This window comes from Cetorhinus maximus, unplaced genomic scaffold, assembly GCF_964194155.1.
Source record: "Cetorhinus maximus unplaced genomic scaffold, sCetMax3.hap1.1 HAP1_SCAFFOLD_3065, whole genome shotgun sequence".
NCBI classification, from domain to species: Eukaryota; Metazoa; Chordata; class Chondrichthyes; order Lamniformes; family Cetorhinidae; genus Cetorhinus; species Cetorhinus maximus.
The window spans coordinates 1-12,268 of record NW_027598993.1 but is presented as its reverse complement, the minus strand read 5'-3'; the positions used below and the strand labels follow the sequence as shown (position 1 = coordinate 12,268).

At 56.8% G+C, this 12,268-nt stretch overlaps 1 protein-coding gene across 1 annotated transcript; it reads left to right on the top strand.

Annotated features, from left to right (window-relative positions):
* Nucleotides 1-11,781: 11,781 nt before the first annotated feature.
* LOC144677787 (heterogeneous nuclear ribonucleoprotein C-like) lies at nt 11,782-12,048 on the top strand (the record flags this gene model as incomplete). The annotated part of the gene is made up of 1 exon (XM_078537808.1): nt 11,782-12,048. A coding segment is annotated over exon 1 (256 nt), but the record flags the coding sequence as incomplete, so codon positions are not given.
* Nucleotides 12,049-12,268: the final 220 nt, after the last annotated feature.

Genomic DNA, 12,268 nt, shown 5'->3' with positions numbered 1-12,268 from the left:
CTGCTGTCACACAGGGCTCAGTAACTGGCCCTTTCACACTCTGCTGTCACACAGGGCTCAGTAACTGGCCCTTTCACACTCTGCTGTCACACAGGGCTCAGTAACTGGTCCTTTCACACTCTGCTGTCACACAGAGCTCAGTAACTGGACCTTTCACACCCTGTCACACAGGGCTCAGTAACTGGTCCTTTCACACCCTGTCTCACAGGGCTCAGTAACTGGCCCTTTCACACTCTGCTGTCACACAGGGCTCAGTAACTGGTCCTTTCACACTCTGTCGCACAGGGCTCAGTAACTGGTCCTTTCACACTCTGCTGTCACACAGGGCTCAGTAACTGGTCCTTTCACACTCTGTCACACAGGGCTCAGTAACTGGTCCTTTCACACTCTGCTGTCACACAGGGCTCAGTAACTGGCCCTTTCACACTCTGCTGTCACACAGGGCTCAGTAACTGGTCCTTTCACCTCCTGTCACACAGGGCTCAGTAACTGGTCCTTTCACACTCTGCTGTCACACAGGGCTCAGTAACTGGACCTTTCACACTCTGCTGTCACACAGGGCTCAGTAACTGGTCCTTTCACACTCTGCTGTCACACAGAGCTCAGTAACTGGCCCTTTCACACTCTGTCACACAGGGCTCAGTAACTGGTCCTTTCACACTCTGCTGTCACACAGGGCTCAGTAACTGGTCCTTTCACACTCTGCTGTCACACAGGACTCAGTAACTGGCCCTTTCACACTCTGCTGTCACACAGGGCTCAGTAACTGGTCCTTTCACACTCTGCTGTCACACAGGGCTCAGTAACTGGTCCTTTCACACTCTGCTGTCACACAGGGCTCAGTAAGTGGTCCTTTCACACTCTGCTGTCACACAGGGCTCAGTAACTGGTCCTTTCACACTCTGCTCTCTCACACGGCTCAGTAACTGGTCCTTTCACACTCTGCTCTCTCACAGGGCTCAGTAACTGGTCCTTTCACACTCTGCTGTCACACAGGGCTCAGTAACTGGTCCTTTCACACCCTGACTCACACAGAGCTCAGTAACTGGCCCTTTCACACTCTGCTGTCACACAGGGCTCAGTAACTGGTCCTTTCACACCCTGACTCACACAGAGCTCAGTAACTGGCCCTTTCACACTCTGCTATCACACAGGGCTCAGTAACTGGTCCTTTCACATCCTGTCACACAGGGCTCAGTAACTGGCCCTTTCACACTCTGCTGTCACACAGGGCTCAGTAACTGGCCCTTTCACACTCTGCTGTCACACAGGGCTCAGTAACTGGTCCTTTCACACTCTGCTGTCACACAGTTCTCAGTAACTGGCCGTTTCACACTCTGCTGTCACACAGGGCACAGTAACTGGTCCTTTCACATCCTGTCACACAGGGCTCAGTAACTGGCTCTTTCACACTCTGCTCTCTCACAGGGCTCAGTAACTGGTCCTTTCACACTCTGCTGTCACACAGGGCTCAGTAACTGGTCCTTTCACACTCTGCTGTCACACAGGGCTCAGTAACTGGTCCTTTCACACTCTGCTCTCTTACAGGGCTCAGTAACAGGATCTTTCACACTCTGCTCTCTCACAGGGCTCAGTAACTGGTCCTTTCACACTCTGCTGTCACACAGGACTCAGTTACTGGTCCTTTCACATTCTCCTGTCGCACACAGGACTCAGTAACTGGCCCTTTCACACTCTGCTGTCACACAGGGCTCAGTAACTGGTCCTTTCACACTCTGCTGTCACACAGGGCTCAGTAACTGGTCCTTTCACACTCTGCTGTCACACAGGGCTCAGTAACTGGTCCTTTCACACTCTGTCTCTCACACAGGGCTCAGTAACTGGCCCTTTCACACTCTGCTGTCACACAGGGCTCAGTAACTGGTCCTTTCACACTCTGCTGTCTCACAGGCCTCAGTAACTGGTCCTTTCACACTCTGCTGTCACACAGGGCTCAGTAACTGGCCCTTTCACACTCTGCTGTCACACAGGGCTCAGTAACTGGTCCTTTCACATTCTGCTGTCACACAGAGCTCAGTAACTGGTCCTTTCACACTCTGCTGTCACACAGGGCTCAGTAACTGGTCCTTTCACACCCTGACTCACACAGGGCTCAGTAACTGGCCCTTTCACACTCTGCTGTCACACAGGGCTCAGTAACTGGTCCTTTCACACCCTGTCACACAGGGCTCAGTAACTGATCCTTTCACACTCTGTCACACAGTTCTCAGTAACTGGTCCTTTCGCACTCTGCTGTCACACAGGGCTCAGTAACTGGTCCTTTCACACTCTGTCACACAGGGCTCAGTAACTGTTCCTTTCACACTCTGCTGTCACACAGGGCTCAGTAATTGGTCCTTTCACACTCTGCTGTCACACAGGGCTCAGTAACTGGTCCTTTCACTCTCTGCTGTCACACAGAGCTCAGTAACTGGTCCTTTCACACTCTGTCACACAGGGCTCAGTAACTGGTCCTTTCACATCCTGTCACACAGAGCTCAGTAACTGGTCCTTTCACACTCTGCTGTCACACAGGGCTCAGTAACTGGTCATTTCACACTCTGCTCTATCACAGGGCTCAGTAACTGGTCCTTTCACACTCTGCTGTCACACAGGGCTCACTAACTGGTCCTTTCACACCCTGTCACACGCACAGCTCAGTAACTGGTCCTTTCACACTCTGCTGTCACACAGAGCTCAGTAAGTGGTCCTTTCACACTCTGTCACACAGGGCTCAGTAATTGGTTCTTTCACACTCTGCTGTCACACAGGGCTCAGTAAGTGGTCCTTTCACATCCTGTCACACATGGCTCAGTAACTGGTCATTTCACACTCTGCTGTCACACAGGGCTCAGTAACTGGTCCTTTCACACTCTGCTGTCACACAGGGCTCAGTAACTGGTCCTTTCACACTCTGCTGTCACACAGGGCTCAGTAACTCGCCCTTTCGCACTCTGCTGTCACACAGGGCTCAGTAACTGGTCATTTCACACTCTGCTGTCACACAGGGCTCAGTAACTGGTCATTTCACACTCTGCTGTCACACAGGGCACAGTAACTGGTCCTTTCACATCCTGTCACACAGGGCTCAGTAACTGGTCCTTTCACACTCTACTGTCACACAGGGCTCAGTAACTGGTCCTTTCACACTCTGCTGTCACACAGGCTCAGTAACTGGTCCTTTCACACTCTGCTCTCTCACAGGGCTCAGTAACTGGCCCTTTCACACTCTGCTGTCACACAGGGCTCAGTAACTGGTCCTTTCACACTCTGTCACACAGTTCTCAGTAACTGGCCCTTTCACACTCTGCTGTCACACAGGGCTCAGTAACTGGCCCTTTCACACTCTGCTGTCACACAGGGCACAGTAACTGGTCCTTTCACATCCTGTCACACAGGGCTCAGTCACTGGCTCTTTCACACTCTGCTCTCTCACAGGGCTCAGTAACTGGTCCTTTCACACTCTGCTGTCACACAGGGCTCAGTAACTGGTCCTTTCACACTCTGCTCTCTTACAGGGCTCAGTAACTGGCTCTTTCACACTCTGCTCTCTCACAGGGCTCAGTAACTGGTCCTTTCACACTCTGCTGTCTCACAGGACTCAGTTACTGGTCCTTTCACATTCTCCTGTCACAGACAGGACTCAGTAACTGGCCCTTTCACAGTCTGCTGTCACACAGGGCTCAGTAACTGGTCCTTTCACACTCTGCTGTCACACAGTGCTCAGTAACTGGTCCTTTCACACTCTGCTCTCTCTCAGGCCACAGTAACTGGTCCTTTCACACACTGTCTCTCACACAGGGCTCAGTAACTGGCCCTTTCACACTCTGCTGTCACACAGGGCTCAGTAACTGGTCCTTTCACACTCTGCTGTCTCACAGGCCTCAGTAACTGGTCCTTTCACACTCTGCTGTCACACAGGGCTCAGTAACTGGCCCTTTCACACTCTGCTGTCACACAGGGCTCAGTAACTGGTCCTTTCACACTCTGCTCTCACACAGGGTTCAGTAACTGGTCCTTTCACACCCTGACTCACACAGGGCTCAGTAACTGGCCCTTTCACACTCTGCTGTCACACAGGGCTCAGTAACTGGCCCTTTCACACTCTGCTGTCACACAGGGCTCAGTAACTGGTCCTTTCACACTCTGCTGTCACACAGGGCTCAGTAACTGGTCATTTCACACTCTGCTGTCACACAGGGCACAGTAACTGGTCCTTTCACATCCTGTCACACAGGGCTCAGTAACTGGTCCTTTCACACTCTGCTGTCACACAGGGCTCAGTAACTGGTCCTTTCACACTCTGCTGTCACACAGGGCTCAGTAACTGGTCCTTTCACATTCTGCTCTCTCACAGGGCTCAGTAACTGGTCCTTTCACACTCTGCTGTCACGCAGGGCTCAGTAATTGGTCCTTTCACATCCTGTCACACAGAGCTCAGTAACTGGTCCTTTCACACTCTGCTGTCACACAGGGCTCAGTAACTGGTCATTTCACACTCTGCTCTATCACAGGGCTCAGTAACTGGTCCTTTCACACTCTACTGTCACACAGGGCTCAGTAACTGGTCCTTTCACACCCTGTCACACGCACAGCTCAGTAACTGGTCCTTTCACACTCTGCTGTCACACAGAGCTCAGTAAGTGGTCCTTTCACACTCTGTCACACAGGGCTCAGTAATTGGTCCTTTCACACTCTGCTGTCACGCAGGGCTCAGTAACTGGTCCTTTCACATCCTGTCACACAGGGCTCAGTAACTCGTCATTTCACACTCTGCTGTCACACAGGGCTCAGTAACTGGTCCTTTCACACTCTGCTGTCACACAGGGCTCAGTAACTGGCCCTTTCACACTCTGCTGTCACACAGGGCTCAGTAACTGGCCCTTTCACACTCTGCTGTCACACAGGGCTCAGTAACTGGTCATTTCACACTCTGCTCTCTCACAGAGCTCAGTAACTGGTCATTTCACACTCTGCTGTCACACAGGGCACAGTAACTGGTCCTTTCACATCCTGTCACACAGGGCTCAGTAACTGGTCCTTTCACACTCTGCTGTCACACAGGGCTCAGTAACTGGTCCTTTCACACTCTGTCACACAGGGCTCAGTAACTGGTCCTTTCACACTCTGTCACACAGGCTCAGTAACTGGTCCTTTCACACTCTGCTCTCTCACAGGGCTCAGTAACTGGTCCTTTCATACTCTGCTGTCACACAGGGCTCCGTAACTGGTCCTTTCACACATTGTCAAGCCCAGCTGCCCACTCTTTCCCCATCTATCGCTTGCCACCCTGCAACTTTGTGCGGGAGGGTGTTGGGGGCCGGGCGGGACTAGACCCGCAGACGGAGCGAGAGGGAACTCAGGACTAGTGTCCTCCACTGTGCTGTCGAACCGCGAGCAACCTTGAGGCAGGAAAGAGGGGAGTCCTGCAAGCGGCTCGTGCTCGGATGCCGTGACAGGTGGTGGGCCCTGCGTCCGTTCCTGCAGATCGTGGCCGGTCAGTGATCTAACTCCCTGTCCCCGCTTGGTTTGCCCCCTTATCCCTCTCAGTAGCCTCCGCCGACACAACTGCTCGACCGTGGATTTTTGAAGCCGGCTGCAACCGCTTGCGAGAGGGAGTCCTGAGCTCCCGTTTTGCCTCTCGCTTCCAGAGAGGCGATTGGGTTGCACCTCGAAGAGGGGAAGGTCTGCAAGGGGTGCCTGGCGAGGCGAATTACTCCTGCAGCGAGCCGACAGGGAGATGACAGCCTGAATAGCCTCCTCCTGTGCCGGTTAACCGTCCCTCGCTTCGCAGTGTTTTCAGGAGGGTCTGGCTCCTGATTTTTTTTTATGCAAGGCTGTGCCCCCTGTCCCAGGACCCTCAGCTGACGAAAAGAGTTTCTCCTTGTTCCCCACCCCCTTAGGTTGATAATTTTGGCCAAGCCACCGTTTAACCTTTTAAACTCGAGGGAAATGCCTCCCTTGCACAGTCGCAACCTGGTAATTTTACCGTCGGAGTCCGGTTATCCCTCAGGAGCATGACCGGGCGAAACCTGAGAGGAGGTATTTGCCGGGGGAGGGCAGGGTGGGAGCGGCGACCCAAAGCTTTGAGTCGGTGGTGGGTGTTTGGGAGTGTTTTGAAGGAGAGGAGAGGGAGGGATGTCTTTCCGGAGAGCGGGCTTTTTTGAGGCAGGCGCAGGTGACTCGGAAGGAGGGGAGAGGGGTGAAGTTGGAGGGCACTCAATGCGAGGGGCGGGGGGGAGGGCAGCTGGGGTGGGGGGTCAGAGAGGAGTTGAAGGGGCAGGGTGTTCTGTAATGACGGTGGGATGGGGACAGGAGGGTTTGAAGTAGCGTGAGCTGGGGTGTGCTGAGGATCGTTGCAGTGCGGGCTTGGGATGCAAGTGTCCGTTCCCGAATGTTTGCCTCCGCCGCTACCGGCCTCGTTCCTCCGCTGCTGTCTGCCTCGTCCCTCCACTGCTGCCTGCCTCGTCCCTCCGCTGCTGTCTGCCTCGTCCCTCCACTGCTGCCTGCCTCGTCCCTCCGCTGCTGCCTGCCTCGATCTTGTGTCGATCTTGGCTTGTGCCAGGAAAAACCACCGACGTCAATCTCCTTCCCTCCCCATCTCGTCCGCACTCTCTCTTTCTCTCTCTCTCATCGCTCTCTTGTTCTCTCACCTTCTCGCCCTCTCTCTCTCTCTCTCTCTGTTTCTCGCTCCCTCCCTCCCCACCTCGCTCGCTCTCTCTTTCTCCCTTACTCTCTTCTCTCTCTCTCTCGCCCTCTCACCTTCTCGCTCTCTTGCCCTCACCCTCTCACTCTCTCGCTCGCTCTCTCTCGCCCCCTCTCTCCCTCTCGCCCCCTCTTCCCAACCTCATATCTTGGCTTTGGGTAGGAGACACCCCCACCCAGTGTAGTAAAGAGCTCCGCAGAGCAGGAAAGGGCCCTGAGATCCTGTCCCTCTGCGCTGAGTTAACCCATCCCCGCCGGAGGCGGCGGGCCTGAGGACCCAGGCCATTCGGCCCACTTGTGCCTGGACAGTGGACATGGGACTGGAATGCGGAGCAAGTGGTCGACTCTAGCCCACGGCTGCTTGCCAGCCAGACTTGATTCGAAGACCCAGTGCCCAGTTGCAGCATCAGAGGGCGGTCTCGGAACCTCTTGTGCAGCGACGAATCGGTGTATTCATGGGGGTGGGGGGAGAGTAAAATACGTACAAAATCACTTCCCGTCGCAAAACGCTATCATCGGGTTGAACATCCTCCTTTACAGTTGTTCCTTCCTCCCTCCATTAAAAGCGCACTTCAAATAAGACAAAATAGTTGTCCGGTCGGACAGAACTTGAGTATTGCTGAAAAAAGAGACGTGTCAAAGCTTTTCGCCTCGCACTCATCAGGACACTTCCCAAGAATACCAATCTGACGAGAAAACAACAATTTATACTGCACGTGAAGAGCAATCCGCACTCTCTTCACATGCAGTATAAATTGTTGTTTTCCTCTTACCGGTGTTCTTGCGAAGTGTCCTGATGAGTGCAAGACGAAAAGCTTCGACATGTTTTTTTTTTGTTGCAGCGATACTAAAATAAGACACCGGAGCCGACGTCGAGAGCAGCAGGCATGTTAAGAGCTCGTGTTTCTCCAACACTTGGTCGTGCCCCTGGTACCACCCTCTGCTTTGTAGCGCGCGCGCGTGCGCGCACGGTTTGCTTTGGAGCGTGATGGGCCCTTTATAGACGCGCAGTAACCTAAAGGGAGGCCGACTTGTGCGCAGTCTGCCGGGGGAACCTTGCGGGTTGCCCTGCCGCTTAAGGCGGGGGGGGCACGTCCGATCGGGTCTCAGTGCAAAGCGCCCAGAAGCGCTTCGCGTCCTGCAGGTTGGGCTCGGTGTGGGGTGGTAGGGAGGGGTTGTTATGACTGCTGTTGTCAACGCCTGGCAGGGGAGGGGGTGTTGGTGACAGGACAGGCCGGTTTGATGTGTATTTCAGGTGGTGGGCGTCGAGGGGGAGGGGGAGGGGGAAGGGAGGCGCGGGTTCTCTCGTGGAGGTCTTCCTCGGCCCACCGCTCTTGCGAACAGGACCTTGGAGGAACTGGAGCGGGCAGGTTTTTTTTTTTAACCACCAGTACCCCCACCCTGTACATTTGGTGCAGTCCGGCCCATGAAGTAAGGGCGTGTTGAAGCCCTGACCGAAGTGGCAGACATGAGAGCGAGACAGAGAGAGAGAACCTTTTCGCTTTCCCTGGGCGCCCCCAAAACGCTTGACGGGGCCCGGTCACCGTCGTCGCGTAGGAAACGTAGCGGCCGGTGTGCGCACAGCAAGATCCCACAAACCGCAACGCGCCCGCGGGCAGCTCCGGCGACGTTGCCGGGCGGAGGGACGTGTTGCCGAAGATTTGGGCCTTGCGCTCGTCAGGACGGGCGCTAGAGTGCAAAAAACTTAGAACGTGCCGGAAAAACTTACAAGAGGAGGCGAGCAGGGCGGGCGCCTGCTTTCTTTTTCCCCTCAATTCATCGGGAGCTCGGGGAGCCTGTGGTTCTCCCCCCCTCCGCCGCTCCCTATGCCTTCTCTGTGGGGGTGATGCCTTGACCGCTCGAGTTGGCTCGCCAACCAACCCACGAGAGCGCCCTTTTTTTTCCTCCTTGCGGCGCAAAGCGTGGAGACCCTTTGAAATTTTGCACTCTTGTGTTTGTCCCGAAGCGCACGGTGGCGAAAAGCTTCGGCAACGGGTTTCTTCGGCAACGTTCGAGCGCGGCGCGACCCAGCGCCGGTTTTGCTGATGTTGGCTCCGAGGGATAAATATTAGCCGCCGAGCACCTCCCCTCCACTCCACCCCCCACCGGCGGCCACGGGGCCTCTTTAGCCTCCGCCCAAGGGGGCGGACAGGGCCCTCGGTGCAAATGCCTCGCCTGAAAGGCGGAACTGCAGACTGTGTGGCACCCCCCCCCACCCACCGTCTGCTGGCACCGGTGCTGGACTAGGCGTGGTGGGGGGGCGGTGAGCTCGAGCAAGGACTCGAACCCACAACCTGCGGGATAGTGACTCGACTGAGTCAGGGCTGCCAGGGAGCAAGCAGAGTTGCCGGGGAGTGTGGCGGGGTGGGTGGGGGGGCGGGTAGTGCCTTGAACAGTCCCGTCAGCCACCTCAACTTCAGGGCTGCCCTTGTATCATCCTGACCCGCCCCCCCCCCCCAACCTCCCCTTTGCCGCTCTACTCTTAACACGATGACCCAGAGGAGATGTTTCCATCGGTGGGGAAGAGTCCAAAACCCCCCCCCAGAGATGGTGAATATTAAAAAGCCACCGATGTACGGAGGAGGTGGGGGGGTGGTGATGGGTGGGGGAGAAGGGGGGATTCAGGAGAAATCTCGAAGTAGGGAAGAATGGTGACGGAGGTGGAAACCCGTTTCCACAGGGGAAGGCGGGTGGGGCGAGTAGCGCGGGTGGTAGATGCGTCGAAAGGGAAGCTGGGGATAAACACCCCAGGGGGAGAAAGGAGCGGGAGGATGGCGGTGTGGGGTTGGGGTGGGGGCGCGGGCGGTGAAGTTGGGGGGCGGCGGGAAGAGGTTCACGCACCGGGGCCAAGTGGCGGCGTTTTCTGCGCTTGTGAACGCCACGGGGGGAGGCCCCTGGGCAACATTTCTCCTCCCCCACCCCCCTTCAACCGGTGGCCCGTCGCCTTCGCCGCGTGCGGGATCGGTGGCTGCCTCCGTAGCAGCGAGCAGACCTTTGAGGCCCCCCCTGCCCCGCTGGCTGCGGGGAGCTGTCCTGGGAGTGCCCCTGGAGAGGCGGAAGGCGCGGCGGGTACCGGGACCGCCCGAGCGGCTTTGTCGGGCCCCCAGTCCGTGTCCGTTCCAACCGAGCGCAGGCCGACGTGCGAAGCTCCACTTCTCCAGCCGCGCGGCAATTCAACTCTGACTGACCCAGCCCTCTGTCTCCTTGACAACACTTCAGGCGGCTTGGTGCCTGCTGACGCCCCTGCAGCCACGCCAGAGCCGGAGGTGGGGGCTCAGCCTGATGGGGTTAAATGGCGAGCCCGGCATGGTGTTAACCCCTACAAAAGCTGGAAGAGCCCGATTTCCACCCACCATCCCCGTTCACCTTCCCCCCACCCCGACCCCGCCAGGCCAGGTTCAAGCTATTGGCTGTTTTCTGTGAGGGGGTGGGGGTGGGGTTTGGCTGTAATTGGTGCTGAGCTCAGGGGGGTGGTGGGGGGTGTGCGCATGGAGTAGGAAGGTATGGGGGGGGGGTGGAATTCGGCACTTGCGCTCGTCAGGGGGTCCGGAGTAGGGGCTCAAACCCACAACGCTGAAGGCCAGAATCCAAGTACCCCCCCTGCCCCACCCCTAGAGATGCCATCTCCTGGACGAGACCTTAAAACAACTCCCACTGCCGTTAGCCTGTGCAGGTAGGCGCTTAAATAATAATTATTTATTTATTTATTTATTGTATTTAAAAAAAACCCATGGAATGAGCTGGGCAAAGAGCGAGAGGAGCCCTCCCGCCTCCCAGGGCCAGCGTTTCCCTCCTTCCCAATAACAGGAACCCTTTGTGTAGTTTCCTCACCGCCGTTGGCGGAAGCGCCCTCTTGTCGACCTCCCCTAAAACGTGACGGCTGCCGGAGAGACCTCGGTGTTCGCCAGGAGCCCGTGTGTATGAGCGAGCTCTTGGTTTTTTTCTCTCCCCCCCCCCCACCCCCCCCACTTCTTGTCGTCAGTTCCTGTGCTCTGAAACTGGCCGCCCTCAAGCTTTCCAAATCCCCTGTGAAGTCAGCACACCGAGGTGGGGGGGGGGTCCCGTCGACTTGCAGAGCCCTTGCACCCGAGAGAGATGTAAACTTGTCACGTCATTCCCACCACCCCTTTAATGGACGGGTCGGAGGAGGGGTTCCTGCAAAAACACTGCTTGTGATTGGCTGTGGGTGGGGAAGGGGGGTGGTGTGGTGCTGTAACCATGGCGTGAACTTGCCACGCTCTTACTGCATCGACCCGCGAACGAAGGCGGTGGTGGGGGGGGGGGGTGGGGGCGGCAGCGCCCTCTGTTGACGAGGGCGTGTCACTGCAGCGTGACGCGTTTACATAGGAAGAATGGAAATAAGAGGGGAAAAGGAAACGGGGAGGGGGAGAGCCATCTTCAGGGTGGCAGCTGAACTTGGCCGGCGACCACCTGAGCTAGATACCCGCCCGGCCCCCCACCTCCCCCCTCACCCCCCAAAACCCAAATTGCCTCCAAAAGGCTCCACTTGCTCTCCGTTGCAAATGGGCCGTGGCCTCGTCTACGCTGGAGACGTTCAGGCCCGCGGTGCAGGGAGTGGGTTGGCGGGGGCAGGGGAAACGACAACGCACGTGTTAACGTTATAAGACGGTCCCAAGGAGCTTCGCGGGAGCGATTTCTGACAGGAATGTTAACACCGAGACATGTGCAGAGGTATTGGGTCTGGTGACCAAAGAGCTCGCCATCTCGGGCTCTTGATCGCAGAGGTAGGTTTTAAGGTGCGTCTTAAAGGAGGCGAGAGGCGGAGAGGTTTAAGGAGGGAGCACTCGAGCCTAGGTGGCTGAAGGTTTGGCTGCCAACGTGAGGCGCGACGCAATGTGAATTGGGGTTGCGGTGTTGGGTGGAGGAACGGACAAGGTGCTATGGTTAGTGGAGTGGTAGGTGTTAATTTTCAGCGCTCAATTTTCTTTTTGCTTTTTTAACCCCCTCCCTCCCTCCCCCTCCCTTTGCCAACTCACCCCCACTCCCATTAACCTGCCCGCTCCCCCCTCTCCCACCCCACCCCCACCCCTGCCCCCAACCACCACCATCAGGGGTATGACAGCCTCATGGCCGCCAAACTGATGGCCAGCAATGTGACGAACAAGAATGACCCGCGGTCGCTGAACTCCCGGGTCTTTATCGGCAACCTCAACACGGCCGTGGTCAAGAAGACAGATGTGGAGGGCCTCTTCGCCAAGTACGGCAAGATCGTGGGCTGCTCGGTGCACAAGGGCTACGCCTTCGTCCAGTACGCCAACGAGAGGACCGCCCGGACGGCCGTGGCGGCGGAGGACGGCAGGATCATCGCCGGGCAGCCGCTGGGTGAGCGAGGGGGTTCGTTGGGGGGTGTGGGGGGGCCGGCGGCGGGTGAGGGGGCGGCGCAGAGGTTTTACGGGAGAGATGGGGAAAGAGCGAACTTGTGTTTCCACAAAGGCTGTCGCCACCTCGGGACGTACCAAAGCGCGTCCACGACGCACTGAGCTCTCTGCGAGCGTTGCCGAAGGAATGGGACGCGCTGTCGAAGCCTCGACCGATCGGGGCC